This window comes from Corapipo altera, unplaced genomic scaffold (assembly GCF_003945725.1).
Source record: "Corapipo altera isolate COAL_440 unplaced genomic scaffold, ASM394572v1 95, whole genome shotgun sequence".
Taxonomy (NCBI): Eukaryota; Metazoa; Chordata; class Aves; order Passeriformes; family Pipridae; genus Corapipo; species Corapipo altera.
In genome coordinates this window covers 370,819-389,644 of record NW_020884947.1, presented here as the reverse complement: position 1 = coordinate 389,644, position 18,826 = coordinate 370,819, and the positions used below count along the sequence as shown (strand labels likewise).

The following is an 18,826-nucleotide window of genomic DNA, read 5'->3' as shown; positions in this document are numbered from 1 at the left end:
ACATCCTTTCCTTCCAAACACAGCAGGTTTGCAGAACTCAAACATCTATTAACACAATTTCAGGCTTTTATTCCATTTCTTCTGTAACTTTTATTACAAAGCCACAGACGCAGATATGCTGTGCCATTCTGTCTCCTTTTGATGTGTTCAGTTACAATATTTGTCACCAACTGAAAATCACAGAACACTTTAACACTTTTTATTTTCAATGTCTGATAAGTTTTCAGTTTGAAAGGGGCCGACCATAGAAATATTGTCCATATAAAGTTTAAAAAAGCCACACACAGACTGGCAGGTAAGGCCATGTTTGATCTCTAATGCAAATAAAATTAACAAAGATAGTGAGTTTTAAGCCTAAAATTCCTTTGATCTTTGAAGCTCCATGGGGTTAAAAGTACAACTGCCTTCTGTATCACAGCCTGGCATGTACATCTATATGCCTATATGTATATGTATACAAATACATGAAATAAAAACTTTTGTGTTCAAAATAGGGTCCTTAAACACCCTCTATTCAGGACTGAAGATGCATCCAAATCTTTTTTCACTGAAAAAAAAAATTCGTACACAAGCACAACCTGGTTGAATTTATTTGAACTAAGGAAGACTTTGCAATATATGCAAGGCACAGTCAAGCCCTAAAAATCAATGGCATGCAGTAGGGTACGGGACAGAGTGACTCAAAAGAGCCCTTACAGGTACCCTGTGGAGGCAAAATAATTCCTCAAAAACATGAACCCCCCCAGGCACAGCAAGCCAGCAAAAGGCCCAGACAATACCTACAGCCCCTCTTAAACAGGGCATATGATGATATTTTCCTGGGGGGAAATTTCACACCAGTTTTGGTGCACAACAGGAGATGCTCATGAGGGAGCAGATACCCAAGGCAGGATGAAATCCCCATGCTTTCTGTAAATCAAGACCTTCACAGCATCTCTCATGGCACGTCCAAAACCAGAGCTGCCTTCTTGGTGCTGTGGTTGGGAGCTGCAGCTGTGCTGGGCTGATGGTTCATCCACACTGGGTAGTTCACTGCAGCCTTGCTTTTGGAGAGCTCTGCCAGCATCACTAGAGATTTATCTCTAATGCAGGAGCTTTAAGGGGCAGGAAGAAACCACTCCTTCCACTTGAGCCATGAGGTAAAATGTGGAGTTTTTGATGATAAAAGACTATGGAGCTGGATCACAAAGGGCAGAAGGCACTGGTGGAGAGTGCTACACACAGCCTGGAAGACTGTGCTGTGTGGGAAATGCAGGACTGCCTCTTTTAACCCACTAACCCTCTCTCTGAGGGTCAGAGATATAGCTGCCATTTGAAAAAGCGCTGTAAGATAATCTCTCAGGGTTTGCTCAGCTGAACCATACAAGCCCAATGTTCACCTCCACCTTTGAAGCTGGTATCAGTACCACTAACACAGCATGCGTTAGAAGTGTCCTCTTGCTGCAGCACTGGCCTAGAGAGCAGAGAAGGGCCACAGCCTTACAGGGGAATCCTGCCCTTTGCCATGCCTTTAATGTTGCTGGAATGTGCAGTGGCTTGGGATGTACCATGGTGCAGTAAGGAGCTTCCCACAGGTATTACATATGAGATGTAGCCCTTAGTATCTCTCATACACTTACTGTCTTCTTGAAATAGAGGTGATGCACTTAGTGCATAAAGCCTTTTTCTTTTTTTAATGAAATTACTCAGTATACTAGAGCCATTAAAAACTCCTGACTAAATCATGCCTTATATCCAAACAGAGTCCTCAGTCCTCAAATTTAAGTTTCCCTGAAGCTGAGAGGATGCATATGAAGGTACCCTTAACCTAAATTTAGCTTTTAGGGACCTCATCAATTTGTGTTAACAAAGTTTAACTGAACCCTCCTGCTGAAAAAGAAACAATGGTTAGCGATGGGTTGCTTTATTATAACCTCTGTAGGAACACTATGGTGAGGAATGGTCTTCCTGTAGAGGTTATTACATGGATATCCCACTACTAAAGCAAAAAAGGGACCTTTTGGAGCAGCATGTATTGATGAAGAAAAGCAGGAGCTGATGTATTTCACTGAATCGGGGCCCCATCTCACAGCACTGCGGCTGAGCAAACAGGGAACTGTTTGGTTTGCTGGTGATTCAAACAAACCACCAGAAAAATCACTGCAGGTCAACACAGAGCAAATACCTTCAGAAATGTTCAGAGAAAAGCAAAGCCTAAAGCACTGCTTTGTTTCAGATTAAATAAAGTGTTTCACTGTAAAACAGAACAGCTGGTTTGGTGGGGATCTCTTTCACAGAACAGGCTTGAGAAGGAAGTAATTTCAAACTTAAAAACTCTCATTTTCAAATTTTCAGGTTTGTTTTTTTTTTTACCAGCAAACTTTAAATGAAGGTCAAGAGAAGAGCAAACAGTTGCAGCATTGCTGAAGCTGCCTTCTCTAAAGAAAATTTTGGACACTGAGGAGTTGGGTGCCTCTTGTTGGTGTGCAGAAGAATGAAGGTTCAAGCCCCACTGGAGGGGAGAAGCTCCAGTTCTTCTCATTGCTCCCAGTTCAGCCTCCACTGCCTCCTGCAGTTACAAATTGTTTCACCTGCATTCCATAATTTCCCCTTCCAGGCACGCACTCTGAGGCCAAGGTTTCTTTTACAGCCTCACAAATTATTATGTTTTGATTTACAAGATTTTCTTTTAAGAAGTTAAGACCCGCTGCAGATTTGTGCTTAAAAAGCTAATGAAACCTCCTCCCCAACTCCCCCAAAAATGCATAGTGTGAGCACAGAGCTCTGCTACTGAAGATGAATGGGGTCCATGAGTAGTGAACTGGTCATTGCAGACCCTCACAGTCAGAACATAAGCAGGGAAAAAGGTCAGTTTCTGATGGAAAGGATGGCACCAGCAGTAACCTGAGGTGACAGGAGATTACACATGGTTAGTGTACAAAGGCATAGAGACAGGTGACCACCAGGTTAGGAGAAGCACAGTTGGTCACAAGTTACATTGAACATACTCTGAGCATGGTATCTACAGAACCTGGAAAAAAAAAAAAATCTTTATTTTCTTTGATCAAAAATACGTATAGAAATGCCTGTTTCGAGGAAAATATCATACATTTTTTTTCTTGTTTAACAAAATAAATTAAATATACATGACTTCTGTTTAAACTCTATATAGAATTACAAAGGTTTTATATTTTGCAATTGGATTCATTCCCAGTCCATATAGGTATTTAATATGGTCCTTATTTATTTTCTCTTCTTTCTGTTTTTACTATTGAACTGCAATGAAGTTTTATCATTTCCAAAATGATATCTGAGGGGAGGGGGCAACCACACACAACCTAGGTGAGTATTTCTCAAATGCATTTTTTCCTACAAGATTATTATTTCATTCTCTTTGTTTCTTATACTTTTTTCTAATGCTTTCATGTATTTTGCATTGATGTAGAAAATCCAGTAGCTTGTCGTCGTAAGCCATCAGAGAAGGACAGTGTGTTTTGCTTTCTTCGCCATCAGCAGTTCAATTATTATTATTATTATTATTTATTATTATTTCTTAAATATAAATATAAAGGTGTTCTGTACAATGTTCCTCATTCCTTCTCTCCTTTTTCCTGGCAGTGGCACTGAGTCCTAGGACCAGGGGAGTGGCGCTCTTGTGGCTTGATCTGCAGAACATCCCATGGGAAACAAGATGTCTTCACCTTGCAGAAATTGAACCAACCAGTTTGGTTAGCTGGTTGTGCTGACTGTGACTGAGAAGCATTCAGCATTTCACCTTGTGAATGGAAATTGTTTTTTCCAGACCCTCTTGTGTTATTTTTGCCCCCTGGAAGAGATGAATTGGTCATGTCTCCTGGTGCTTTGGCTCTAAACCTCAAGTACTTGAGAGCTTGGGTCATTCAGAGCAGGACAGGTCTGGGGGGCTTCCCACCAAAACAAGTGATGTGTAGCTGGCACAGGAACAGCATTGTGCATCCAGAAAAGTACCACACACACCTCTTGCTCTACTTGCTCCTCTTAGTAACACAAGGAAGGAGGTGGTGGTTCACATCCCTCTGTCCTGTCTCACTTGTTGCCACCTTGATTAAAATATCCAGGAAGGCTTCGCTGTTGGAGATGGCTGCCTCTCTGCTGTGATTTGGAGATCCTTCATTATTCCTCAGCTACATCCTGATTGCAATAATTAAAAAAAAAACAAAACTCTTTTCTCTGTCTTTCTCTATTATATATATATTTATATAGATAGATATAGATATATACACATATATATATACACACATACACACACGCATATACAATTATATATATATGTATATATATATTTAAAATTATATATAAAATCTTTTCTGTCTGCTTTGCCTGTTGCTGGCAGTGAGAGCTGACTTGGAGCAGTCTCTTCTGAGGTACCACGAGGGAAAGCCCAAAAACGAGCTACTGTACAGGGCCAGCTCTTAGCACTGGTACTGGATGTGTTGGTGCTGGTGGACTTTGCCTTCCACGTGTGAGTGGGTGTGGGTGTGGATGTCCGTGTAAATCTTTGGGTACATTTTGGATGCCATGGCTGGGGCGAGCGCAGGCCCTTGGGACAGCAAATGCTGCTGCTGGGCCACATATTCCTCATAGTTTATGGAGGAGATGCAGTCTTTGTCCGGGACCTGGGAGACACAGATCCTGTCCCGGGGCTGCGGCCGGTGCACGGGGGCAGCAGCTGGAGGGGAGCAGGGTTTCTTCTTGGACTGGCAAAGCCACAGGAGGATCGTCCCAAAGATGAAGACAGCTCCGGCGGGGATGCCGATGATCACAGGCCAGGGCAGGCTGCTGGCCGAGGAAGGGGGCACAGGTGCACTCGGAGGCTTGGGATCTGGACATTATGGCAGGAGAGAGACAGAAAGAGTTAATTAAATGCAGGCAAAGTGGATTCAAAACAGATGTCACACTTGGGCTGGCTGTTGTACAGGCTGTCTGGCAACCCTGCCAGACCAAGGAACGAGGGAGAAATCAAGCCAGCACATGATGTTTGGTAACTGCTTTGCTTTTCAGTGCTCCTGGAAGGACAAGCAACTCATTTTCTCTGGTTTAGGGGTCAGGAGGGGAGCCTTTGGAGGATTTTTTAACTTTCTTATCCAAGCTTTAATGGATGCACTACAGCCAGCCCGAGACAGTTTCCTAACACTCTCACTCTGTCATGGAGTGAGCTTTGCTGCCCAGATTGGAGGACACAACACAGGACATGTCAGTAATATCTCCATGTCGGCAGCCCAGGAAGCATGATGGGGTTGTGCAGAGACACAGCACATTGCCCACCTGCCTCTGCCAGGTGTAGCTCTGTCTACTGGGCTTTAGACACTTTTTAGTAACACTGTCTAGCAATACTGGAGCTACTCAGCAATGCTCTGCCATGGCAGGGAGCATGGATGTTGGGTTTTAGAGGTGTCTTCTTGAGTTTCTTGTGTGGCTGGGAGGAAGTCTGAAGGATGGGGAAAACGTGGGTGAGCTGTGTCCCCTCACTGGTGCCCAAGCCATGGAGAGCTGAAAGTTCACACAGCATTAAAGTGTGTCCACAGCTCCCTACACCAAATGGGCACTACCTCCACCAGTCTGTTTAGAGCTGCTGTCAGCTTTTCAAAGGCAATAAATTCAGCTACTGTGGAGGAGACAAGATGCTTCAGACATCATCTTTCACACCTACCTCCTCTTCACCCCTCTCTGCTGTTAGCAGCCTGTACATCCCTGAGTAGCCACTCTGGTTTCTCACCCTGATCTCTTGATTTACATACCCAAAAGGAGCCCTGGGGTAGGATTCTAGCTATGAAAATCCTTGTATAGATAGCTACCAGCTGGGAATTCCAAAGCCTGGAAACATACCTAGGCACAGAATTCAGCTTGCAGGGAGACACTCAAGAATTTCAAAAACCACAGGCTATCTAAATCGCTCAATATGTTATATTCAAACATATATCACTTAAATTTCAAGCCAAACATCTTTTATGACACTAATGTCTTTTTCTCTCTTTGACAAATAATCCTACGGCTGGACTGAAATGTTAAATATATACCATGTGGTCTTTTTGAAGTTAGAAGGACCTATACTGTTGACCTCCATAGACAAAACTTTGATTCACTAACACTGGAAATTACAGAATAATTTAGGCTGGGAGGGGAGTCTGGAGGTCATCTGGTCCACCCTCCTGCGAAAAGCATGACAGGATCATAGAACTGATCCGTCAGCTGACCATGAAAACAATAGTCTTCATGTTGGTTGGCAGAAATCCTTTGCTAGGCTGAAATGAAAGTGTTTTGATATTCATCCATGCTGTTCCTCAGAGCTGTCTATGTCAAAACTGGTAGATTAACAAGAAAAATTATGTTTTTAACTCATGGCCTTACAACCACATCTTTGCCTCTTAGGGCAAGCTGGGCTCTCCTTCTCCATTCTTGCCAATAACAACAGGCCTGCAGGCGCTGGCTCTGGCATTAGGGCTCATTACAGTCCCATTTAAATCAATGGATATTCTTCCACTGATTTCAGTGGGAGCTGGATCAGTCTCCTATAGTTCAGAAAGTCCCAGAGGCTTTGAGTTATATCCCACCCATGCAGCCTTTTCCTTGGGATTGATCAGCTTTTCAGTTAGAGTTTAGTCCTAAATCCAAGTGATGCAGAGGACAGTGCCAAGAGCATTCTCCTACTTGGCAACTTGCTGTCAGTATCTAAGTTCAAGCCAGTGACCCTCGAAGGCTGCTGAGACGCAGAGCTTTGGCAATCAGGGAGTAGAAGAGGCCATGCTGCCTTAGTTACAGGATTCATGAGCATTTCCCCCACTACCTAGGGAGAAAACCAGTTCATGATCGCTGTCTCTCACTGGTGTCTTGACTGGAGACACTCCATTACACCTGGGAGCTAAAATGTTCTTATATTGGCTCCAGCTCCTGCACTCTCTTAGCTGTGTTGGCTTTGTGGTGACAAAGGGAAGAAAAAGCAGTACGATTTATTTTTGTCATAAAACTGGTGGATCCAAAGCAAGATTCACAAGGCAAGATGAGGCAGAAAAAAACGCTCTTTTCAATAAAAAAAAATTATCAGGGTAGAATTGCACAGTCAAGAGGCAAAGGAGAAAACGGCCAAGCAAAGATGGTGTGTCTCAAACGCAGTCTCAGCCGGATGTGGCCACCAGCTCTGAGGTCTGGGGAGAGAAGGCAGCAGCTGTGAGTTTCTCACAGGGACCCCAGGGGACCATTGGGTAAGAATTCAACTAATCAATCATTCTGGTTTTCACACTCATTCTTTTCATTTCCTTGTGATCAGAACAGTTTTTATTCTTCTCTCATTTTATGAGCCTGTATAATTGTTTCCTTTTACCAGCAAAAGCAATATAAATAAGGGCAAAAGAAAGGAGAAATGTAAGGGAATGGGTTTGCAAACTGTGCTGTTATTCAGTTCCCCTCTCCTGTCCTGCACCCAAACCTGAAGTAATGTAGCGTCTGAAACTGCAGCATCCGTTCTCAGCTCCTCTTCCATATAGGAGCAGATAATTCATTTTATTCCACCCAGACAACTGAGAGGGGACCTCATCAACGTCCATCAGTATCTGAAGGGAGGATGCCAAGAGGATGAAGCCAGGCTCTGTTTAGTGCCCAGCAGTAGGACAAGAGACAATGAGCAGAAACTGATGCATGGGAAGGTCAGCCTTAATATGAGGAAGAACTTTACTTTGTGGGTACTGGAACAGGTTGCCTAGAGAAGTTGTGGAATGTCCCTCACTGGAGATATTCTAGAACCTTCTGGACATAATCCTGTGCAACATGCTTTGGGATGACCCTGCTTGAGCAGGGAGGTTGGACCAGATGACCCATTGTGGTCCCTTCCAATCTCACCTATTCTGTGCTTCTGTGATCATTTCCCATGAAGGGAGAAAAGGAAACATCTTCAACAGGATTTCAGCAGGGAATGTTTTAAATCAGGGCTGATTTAGTCCCCCATGTTTTCTTACCAGAACTGAACAAGCCTAAATCAGCATAGCATCACAGAGGGTCAGGGAGCCACATGGGCATCAGTAGTTGTATAATTAATACCATGAGGCAGACTGTTGGTACAAATGGGGGCAAAAAAGTGAAAACTCACCTGGCAGGACTGTGAGAAAAGCGCTGCGAAAGCTGTAGCCCATGGTGTTTGCCCCCAGGCAAATGTACATCCCTGCATCCTCCTCCTTGGCTCGAGTAATCATCAGTTTGTTCAGGTAGGAACCATCTGGGCGGGACCAGACCTCCCCCGTGGGCAGCACAACGAACTTCTGCCCCCCGACATCGATGGTGGAGTTGTACTTGCTCTCTGTGCCATATTCCACCCTTTTCAGCCACTGGATGACGGGTTTGACGTCGCTGCGGACTTTGCACTGGAAGGATGTGGTCCCACCGTAGTCCACTGTTGTGTTGACAGGGTGTGTCCCTGTCAGGATGGGCTTGGACCTCGTCCTCTCTGCACGGAAACACAGGGGAAAAGGTTTTTGTCAATCTCAGTAACTTGCAACTGCAGAAACATAGGAAAAAGGTGTAGGAAGGATGCAAAACGATAGTGTAGTCCAACTCCCTGCCCCAAGGTAGGCTGAGACTGCTGCAAACCTCCACGGATACAAATTTGCCCAGTCTCTGCCAAAGCCTCCAATGGTAGATGCTCTCTAGTCTCTCCAGACAACTCTTCCATTGTCTGAGGCTTAGCAAGTCTGTTTTCATGCTCAACCTGAATCTTACTGTTTCTAACAAGGAAGTTACTTTTCTACCCACAATCAGACCTGGAGAAAAGTATGATCTCCCTTTGAGCCCCCTTTTTTTGGAAGATTTTCTTCATCCCTCTCTTCTGTACGCTGAACAACTCTCCTATCTGTGATTCTGTGATGCTGTGTCTTACCACCACGTCCAGCAGGGTGCAACTTAAAGGTGAATAACACAGAACTTTATGTCTTCTCAGACACAACCTCACGTTTTTACCAGATTATTTACAAGTACTTATCTATTAAGACATCACACCATAGCCACTGTGGTTGCCCCCAGTTCAGAGACAGTGAGGGGTAGGGTATTTCTTTCTTCAATCTAATCATCACCACACTCACTATGGAGAAAATTTTTATGGAGGAATAGCTCAGAAGACATTTGATTTTCTAGCCAATAACAAAATCTTTCCTTTCTCACAATGTTTTTTTACCTCAAGTCTCAGGTGAGGAAGAAAACAAGATGGTAGGAAAGGAAATCAAACAGAAGAGGTTCACAAGAACACCCTTTCCAGCATGACCGTAAGCCTTAGGTTGTGTCAACACCACATAAAGCAAAAAGAAAAATATATGCCTCATTCTGAGGAATGTTCGGATTTTTTTTAGTGTTAGAATCAGATAAATCAGTCACAGTTTCCAGACAAGGAGGTACTTCAAACCTCTATCCTAGGCACAGAGAGAAATTATGGTATCACAGTGGGTGGTAACTGCTGGCAATCATCATCTCCTTTTGATGGCAAACACTGTTGGTTTGAGCATGTAACAAAACAGCTCCCACCAGCACTGGCTTTGGGGTGAGAGGAAGGAACAATGTACCCTTTTTCAAAAACTCAGGATACGTTCAATAATGAGGGCTATAAAGATGTGCTTGGGAAACAAAAATACCATAGTGGTCTCTGTAGGCCTTGCCTTGGGACTACGAGCAGCAATCACAGCTGGGGAGACTGAGATTCAGATAAGCAGGACTTAGGAGCAGAGGCTCAAGGGGAAAAAAAAAGAAGGAAATTGAATAAAACCTGTAATGTTTCACAGAATGATGTTAAAAATAGAAAGATGTCTGAAAACTGCTTAATGCCCTTATCTCCTTGACTCTGGTTCCAGCTTTGGTTACTGTTTTCACTCCCGGCCAGCAAAAGCTAATGAAAACAAAGGTTACATACATCTTTAAGTTGATAAAAACCAAGATAAACAGGGACACAGAAAGGGGTTTGTTCCTGGTGCTGTCTGGTTTTGATGAAGTGAAAATGCCACAGCTGCCATTAGGATGGGGCTTGATTCATTTCCCTGCCTCTGCTCCTGGTTTTAGTGTAAACACATGTTTTTACTGTCTCCACACAGCTGCATCTTTATCAATCCCAGATGTCCAGCAGGTTTGTGCCTTCAGAGCCCAACAGAGCTTCCCACATGTGCTTTTAATTCCTGTGATTCTAGAGAAAGGACTTATCAGAGAACAGATCTTTACCTTTGAGAACAATCATACTGGGATAAACTTTCTCATGCTAAAATGTATGCACAGACAAACAACATGCTTTCAAAGTGGCTGGAAATAGCACTCCATGCCCCTGCTCCTCATTAATGAAGGCTATTCAATCTTCCCTCCACTCAGCTCATCTTCTCCTCTTTCTTGAGTTGGCTGCTCTGTAATCATTTCCATGACAACTTATGATGATGTCATAGACAAAGCACAATGATTTAAGAATAAGAGCTCTTCTCTGTTAAACTTAGGTAGGATTTGAGTATAATTATCTTTGGTAATAATAGGGGAAACAGGAGATTAGAGAGCAAGCATCAGAATAGCTAAATAGTAAGAAGAACAATTTACCTCATCACAATGCAGGGTAATCCCCCACAGCTCATCTTCTAAGGATTGAATCTTTAAAGCTATGTGGGCATCTAAAGATACAGACAGGACCCTAATGGGAATTTTTCAGGTTTGTTTGTGTTTTTTTTTTTTAAATATCTGATTTGTACCCACCTGGACCTTCAGATGGCCAAATGTTTTTTAGAATCTAAAGCCTTGTCTAGCTAATCACTCTAGACATAAGATTTCTGCTAATTCCCTTTGGAGACTTCTAGATTAAATTTTCAATTGATTGGTTTCACCCATTCTGACAGATTAATCTGGGCTATCCTAAATATTTTCACTCCTCCTCTACGGTACTTGAAAGGCTTTCTCAGATAGTTCTCAGTCTGTCCTTGAATTGACCCTCTTGGTAGAATAAGATTGAACTGGGCAATGGTAAAGTTTTACCATGCAGGTGCCCTTAGAGATGACTATTTCCCAAGCACCCATCCTCATTTCAGCTACTAAATTGTGCTGTTGCTCCTCTGTCTTGCCCAGGGGCTAGGTTAATTCTAGAGTTTCAGTAATACTTTCTTTGTCTCTGCTGATGTTTTTAACACTTCCCCATTTCTGTGTCCAGCCACCAGCACTGTACACTTGCCATCATGCTCTTTTCACCCAGCCAGCCCCTTCTCAAAGGTCCCTCCCTGCCTTTCCAACCCAGAAGCTGCACTTACGGATCACTTCAACTTTGTACGTTGCATTGATTTCTCCAACTTTGTTAAACACCCGGCAGGTGTATTTCCCACTGTCCTCCGGCTTCAGGTTCTTCAGGTTCAACGTCCACTTCTTCTTCTTGTTCTCCCCAATCTCTTGGGGAGTGAGGGGCTTATTGTCCTTCAGCCACGTGATGTCAGGCCTCGGGTTCCCGCTGGCCACGCACTTGAGGCGGATGGAGCTGCCGACAGGACGGGCGATCACCCTCCGTCTCATCTTGGCAGGCTGTGTGAACCTGGGCCGGGCTGCAAGAGGCATGAAAAATTGACTGTGGTGAGCAAAGAACACGTAGAAAAGGATAATGTTGTCAAGTGTTGTGGACAAATTTGCTTGAGAGGCACCTGGCAGCCCCATACACATGAGTGCATCACTCTCCCTCATATCAGCTCAAACCAATTTCCTTGGAAAGGAGACACTACCCAGCCTGATGCATTTGAAAGTCTACTGGACTGATATGGCCTCTGTATCGGCCTTCTGCATAGCACAACCCCGGAATTTCTGCGTCTGTAAGGCAACTGCACCAGACCACCTCACAGAATAATACCAAAATCACACTGTTTCAGCTGTAGGCAAAATGTGGCTCCATAATCACACTGTAATTGTTACCATACTTCACGCCACAGAGGCAAGTCCTTAGTCAAGACCAAAGGAAAAAGTTCAGATTCCCGTCAGGCTGACCATTTTCTCAATTTTTTGCTTGTCACATGAAGCTTCATTCTCCAAAGATGTTTTGCCCCTTAGTTCTCACTGGCTTTAAAGGGACTTAAGAAGAGTCAACATCCTTTCAATACATAGAGAAGTCTCAGAAGTGTGTCAGACTTCTGTACATTGATCTGAACTTGAATGTGTGCAGTTCATTCAACTTCAATTTACAAAGCATTCATGTTGAAAGGCCCAAAGAAACAAACAAAGAAATGCAAAGACATAGTAAAAACCCCTTGAGTTTGTTATTAGAAGGTATTCAATGCCAGTCCATCCCAAAAATGGAGAATCTGAAGCAATAGCTGCTGGTGGACAGAACTATGGGATAAGCTACTCATCTTGTCTTAGCAAAGAAATCACCTGTATTTCCAACAGCAGTGACAAGAACATTAGGGAAATGCAAGGTCCCTACCTGTAAAATCTGAACCTTAATGAAAAATCCAAAAGAAATTACAAATTTCTCACAATTACTTTAACTACACAATGCCAGTCCAGGGGCACTTCTAGTTGCAGGCTCCTGCTGAGATTAATACCACTTCTGACACCCACTTGACACTCTCCCCTGCATCCAAAATGTTCCTGCCAATTTCACCTGTCCTCTTTTTTTTTTATTTTGGCAAAACCAGTTTCTCCTCCAAGTGTGTTCAGAATTTACACAACAGGTTTTTACCTCTGCTTTTGAACCCTACTTCTTGATTACTGTGGTGTTACTCCTCAGCCCCAAAGGACAGTCACCCTGCACTTTCGCATGCTCCTGGTATTCCCTGATTCTTTTCTTGGGAAATATGAGAAATAGGTAATGAGTGGCCAGCTTTCTGGCACACAGGGTTGAATTATGCTCATCATAAAATCACTAAAGTTGGAAAAGACTTCTAAGATCATCGAGTACAACCATTTATCTAACACTGCCAGCTCCACCACTAAACCATGTCCCCAAGAAGCATACCTACATGCTTTTTTGCACACTTCCAGTGATGGTGATTCCACCACTTCCTTGGGCAGCCACTGGCCTTCACGAATAGCAACTGGAAAGCCATAACCTCAGTAGCATGTAACACACCAAAACAAGCTGAGAAAGTCGTGCTTCAGGTATCGGGGAGTTCAGCTACAGGATGGTGGGACTCTCTACCAGCCAGCCAGCCCTGCTGCCAGGGGCTGAGGGCCAGAAGCTCCAGGATGTGCACTGTAGTGGGGCTTTCCTGAATGGAGGAGGCTGGTCTTCAGCTTCCTGTCTCCAAGCACTGGGGAATGGCAGCCATTGCCCTTTGAACATATCCCTTAGTCTTCACCCCCCTGCAGCCTGGGCCAACATCCCTGCCTCTTGGAAGAGGACACCCTTTGGCATACCCCTCTCTGCAGAATCCTTTTCCGCAGGGGAAACCATCTGTCTCCACAGCCTTCCCTCGCCCCCCTTGGCTGTCATTTTGGGTCCCAGCCACTTCATGTTATTCCAAACTCTTGCTCAGAAATGCTTTACTCTCCATACGGAGTCTTTCATGTGTAATCCAATGAACCGGAGTAACTCCGGCACTGGAAGCCTTTGCCGTGACAGCTGAGCAACAAGTGTGACATACTAACCCACTCCACAGGTCGTGGTGCCTAAATTGCTGGGTGTTCCCTTTGGGGTCTGCTGTAGGAGGCCCACTCCCAGCAAAAACAATCACCCTCCCTGACAATGAACCCTGTCAGAGCTGCAGGCTGTGGGGCATGACATTCCGAAGTCTGAGTCTGAGCCGAGGGAGACGTGCTGATAAGGGCTGTCATTGTGGAAATTGAGTAAATGTCTGCAAGGTGCATGGAAAGGTCAGGAATCAGCTGTGAAATGGGTTCATTTGCAGTTATCCTCTAATATGGCAGTAATTTACTCCAAGATCAGCAACTCCAGGTCCAGGTAGGGGAAGATGGGATTCCTGGGCTGGGACTAACATATCAAAGAGCAGGCTGGAGCCAGGACAGTCACACTTTCCCAGCAGACTGAAGACTCAAGGCAGTGATTCTGAGCTCTCAGAGGGACTTCGTGGTGTCCCTGCTCAGTAAGGGCACTGTAAGACAGAAACTCTCTTTCCACCCAAAAAAGCCGGGCTTCAACAATTCTGATTTTCCTCCCACTGTGACTCCCATGAATCTGTCTGGAGATTTGCATTCACTCCTTGTACACGGTCGCACAAATACACACCAAACTACAGGTAAAGCTACACTTCTTAGGCTCTTTCTGCCTTTTTTTCATCTCCTGTTCAGGAAAGGTTAAGTGACTATGTGGTCTCAAGAGCTACTCCAGGCTATGTGCAATATGCTGCAACCAGATCCCATTTACACAGTTCTGAATGTTTCCTTGACAAAAGCCTGAATTGGACAACTTTAGAAAAGCCAGTTAACAAAAAAGGAGAAAGAGAGAGAGAGACACACACATAAGAGAGTAAAAGAGACCCAGCAAGCACAAAGGAGAAAGAGGAGAAGCAGCAATGTGAGAGACAGGCAGAAAAAAAAAATCTCTTTTGAGTATGTTCTAGTAAATGTCTGTCCCCAAATCTGTGCTGTTTACAGACATTTTGCTTGTTGGAGTGCCAGCAAAGGCCATTACAAAGTGCCTCTGTGTTATTTATACTTCACACGCTTGTTCTCCTCTTCATCATTTGGCATTTGCTTCATAAACATGAACCACACATTTGTACAGTGTAAATTATGTCATACTCAAGAGCAAGGGAAAACACAAGTGGATGGGGACAAAGAGACAGTGTTGTGCATGGGTTCCTGGCTGAAATGTTGTTTGCCATGAAGATTTATTCAAGCTAACAAAAATTAAATGAAATTGAAGCCTGTCAGCATGAAGATCTGTGATGGAATTCTGTGGTCTCATCTCCCTGTGGGGCATGGATCAGTCCCAGAGGCTCCTGTCAGGTGTTGCTCATAGGAAGTGTGGTGGTTATCTGAAACATGTTGTCTGCTGTGATCCACTACAATTACTTCCATGTATTAACAGTCACTACGACTTTCAGCTTTAATGATACTTACAAAAAAAGCATCATGATGTGACCAAGTATTGAAATACTTCCAAGTCTTTTGGGTAAGTGCTCAGTCAGTTGTGGAAAGATGTAGATGGGGGTATCTATCTTTCCTCACATCAGTTCCTTGCTCTTGATGGGGACAGGACCTCTCCCCAGTGATACCATGGTGGTACATGGCAAGCAAAGTGGACCTTTTTTTATCATGCTTCTCCTCTCACACTTCTCCAGGGCCCAGGACTATGACAACACAAACTGCTTCTTCACCCATCACCCTCCAGAGACATGCAGACACAAATCCACGCTCCCTTCACACCAGCTCCCACCAGCAATTTGCTGGTGAACACTGCTGGACAGAAAGGGCTTTGGTGGGTGTGTGCCTGCCCCAGGCACTTCTCTGCTTGGGGAGAGGAGAGAGGAGGGAGGGAAAGGGGAAAAAAGGAGAGGTTCAGGAACACTCTGCAGCACAAAGAAGGACTGGGCCAGGGCAGCACAGAGTGACACTATGATATGACATTGTCAATGCATAATCCTTTTAGTAGGGCTTACATCTTCTTTCATAATATTATTGTTGTATTGATCCATCACCCAGCAGCTCTACCAGCAGCACATCTGCCCCGTCTGCTCCTGTCTCCACCATGGTAATGAAGAGTAGAGAGATGGCAGCTTTTCTTAGTAGCTGCTGAATCCCTCCTTGAAGTACTCCTGACCTGTAGTTTACCTATGACACCCCTTCTCTAACTCTAGAATGTCGTCATCCTTTTTCGGAGTGAGTGAAGGTTATCTTCCTCTCACTGAGCAAGCTCAGTCTCAGACGAATCTGTAATTCAGGTGTAGCCTGGACTACACCACAGCACTTGTTTGCCAGCTCCTGAAGAAAACTGGCCTCATCTTAAGTGGTGGGGACTCATGGCAAAAGCCTGTCAGGTTCCACCCCTACCACTGCTATGAGGTTTCTCCTTGGCCACAAATGTGGTACAAAGCCATCTCTATATTAAGGAGAAGGATGTACTGTATGAGCAAAATAGAAATGCTGTTCTTCATCCACCGAGCTCATAAACTCACATCACACTCCTGTCAGTAATGGTCAAAAGCTGTTTGGCATCAGCCTGACAACTTATTGTCCTTCAAGGAGTGCCTGGACCAAACGTTGGACCTGCAAGTCTTGCAGTGATTCTTTCCAAGTCAGATTTTAGCAGTTCCCCAAAGCTCTGCAACAGCAACAAAATCTTATGCCTGAACAGTCCAGGGCTTAGAAAAGTTCAGGCAGGTGTGTAAAAGAAAGGGAGATTTTAAAAAATACTCAGCTTGGCCTAGTGCTAATTCTCCTGAAGTGAAGTCAGACCTCCCATTTGCCCTCAGTGGGAGCAGTGTTATGTTGGCACTGAAGACTTTTGGAAATACTGCTGTAAAAGTCAATATGCTTTTTATAGGGAGTCTATGAAAGCTATAATAGCTGCACATGCAAAAGAAAGTCCCTGCCCAGAAAAACAAATACAAGGGAGAACCATGCTGGGCTATATGGCAGGGGGCCCTAGGGCCGACCACAGGCTGCATTTTGCAGGACCCTTGGATGCAATCCATCCACACCAACATGTTCAGCTGACACTCTGTTTATTATTTGACCATATGTAGGGTGAACTCCCTCCAATTGCTCTGCCTTTCCTCTCCTTCAGCGACTGAGAAATGTGCCACGTGAACAGCAACGAACCAAGAACTGAGGAAAACCAAAAAACATACACTGCTCCTTACCCCATTGCTTCCCAGAATGATCTTCATATTCTCCGTTGGAGCCTTCAGGTACCTGGCTATCCTTTCCTGAGCTGGCATCATCTGTAAAGGAAAGGAGAGGGAAGATGTTAGGAAGGTCTCCTGCAGTGCAACAGTACAAGAGTTTGCATTTCCTCCTGGAGGCACCATGCAGCTGAAACACACTCAACACACATCAGGCATGCACAGCCTGGCCAGTTTAATGAACAGTTTAGTTTAGTGCTTTATGAGCTTTTCAGCAGGTTACTAAAGCAATGGGAGATTAATCAATGTTTGCATTAATATCTCAGAAAAGCCTCTTTGTTTATTTTTACAGGTTGCTGTTCCCTAGGAGGAGCTGATCTGTTGTACCTTCTATGCAAATAGTGGTATAAATCAAAATTAAAGATAAGTAAACCTTGGAGGTGGGGGAAGACCTATATGATCAGTCAGTCATACAGAGCACAAGCAGTGGAATTACAGCCACTAATTCACCTTTCATCTTCCATGCAAAATCAGAAAAGTAAGCAGTTCTGGGGTTAAATGAGTTCTCAGGGGATGCTGAATGTAAAGTTATGGCTGGTGAAAAGAATATTGAATTGAAAAGCTGTTTATGGGTATTTTTTTCTAACTGAGACCACCTCATCCACCTGCATGCATCAACACACCACTTTGTCCCTTATCACTCTAGTTGTCTATACCACTACCACAGAGCAGCACTAAAATTTTGACTTTGTACCCTGATCTGCTAGGAGAAATAGAAATCACAAGGTAAAACCCCCTTGTTTCCAGCAGTCTCTACCTCAAATTGCCACTGTGATATGGTCACCTGGAAGGTCTCCCTGAGTGAGGGCCAAGGGAGAAGGAGAGTACCCTGAACTTCCTTCTGCAACCTGGGTGATGTTGGTGGCCTCACACCTCTGGAGTGCCCAGATGTGAAGTCTTTTTCCTCCTCCAGTAACAGCTCAACCTCTACTGCACAAGTTCTCAGCTCCAAGCAACCTCTTATAGCAATGAATCACACCAGGAGGAAGGGCCACCTGAGGGACTTTGGGCACCTACAAGTGATGGTGCAGCAAAATATGGCTCTTCTAAGGTTATTTCTGTGCTCTACAGGTGGCACAGCCCCATACAGTAGCTGGAGGTGGTGATCTTGATCAAGAGCTCTGCAGGTCCTACCCGAAGTGCACTGAAGTGGGTAAAACTCGATTTTCAGAGACAGGTCAGATGAAGACTGGGAAAAAGTTCACCTCTATGAGGAACACAATGGTGTAAAAAAAAAAAAAAAGAGAGATGGAAACATCTGATCTAAGGAATGAATCCCTCTAAATATCCAACTCCTAAACCACATTAAAAAACAGTCTCATGAGTGAAAAAGAAGAAAATTCTTTCTGTAGTGTTTGTGACAGAGAGGACTTACCTGAGTTTATAGATGAGCATGCCCCCCCCAGAAGGTATAAATAATAAAACTGCTCTTGACAGTTGCTTTAGAAGCTGAGTTGCTCTTAAACAGTGTTTAGTGTGTCAACTTGTGTCTTTGTGAGACAGGAATGTGTGTTTAACCCCATCCTCACCTCAGGTTCTGTTATTTTGGAAACTCATCCCATCTCTTCAGCAAGGGGCATTATATGCCAACAGATGCTCTGCTCTCTTTTGCCTCTGTCCCTTGAGCAGAGAGGCTGCAATGCCATATGGGTTTGTCCCCTCTCGACCTGACAGATTTTTCTCTTCTCCTTTTGGTTACTTCAGGGCAGTTTTCCCTGGAGGTATGTACAGTTGTCACTCTGAGGGGAAAAGAAAACTTTTGGGGCAGCAGCTCCCTGAAGCAGCTCCATTATATGTGATGGGTTGCATATGAAAGATTGTCTCCCTTCAGTCAAAATACATCAATTTTCTCCTGGCACTTGCATAATTTTTCCCATAAATATCAGTAGTGCTACAAATGAAATCTTGGATTTCATTTGAGATTTCATGAGAGAGAACTTATTAAATCCCTCTGCACAATTAGGCAAATGTATTGGGCAATGGAGAACAAAGAAAAACTGCAGAGAGATGTAGGATTCCTGTCCATT

General features: G+C 44.2%; 1 protein-coding gene across 3 annotated transcripts in view; it reads right to left on the bottom strand.

The window, feature by feature from the left end:
• Nucleotides 1-1,675: 1,675 nt before the first annotated feature.
• FGFRL1 (fibroblast growth factor receptor like 1) overlaps nucleotides 1,676-18,826 on the bottom strand; it is a 171,892-nt gene continuing 154,741 nt past the window's right edge. For all 3 annotated transcript variants that reach the window (XM_027662689.1, XM_027662688.1, XM_027662687.1), the window contains exons 4-7: nucleotides 16,758-16,838; nucleotides 11,262-11,546; nucleotides 8,099-8,452; nucleotides 1,676-4,840 (exon numbers count right to left, since the gene is read on the bottom strand). In XM_027662689.1, the coding sequence (XP_027518490.1) occupies nucleotides 4,431-4,840; nucleotides 8,099-8,452; nucleotides 11,262-11,546; nucleotides 16,758-16,838 (1,130 nt within the window). In that variant the 3' untranslated portion in view covers nucleotides 1,676-4,430. The remainder of the gene's footprint in view (nucleotides 4,841-8,098; nucleotides 8,453-11,261; nucleotides 11,547-16,757; nucleotides 16,839-18,826) is intronic.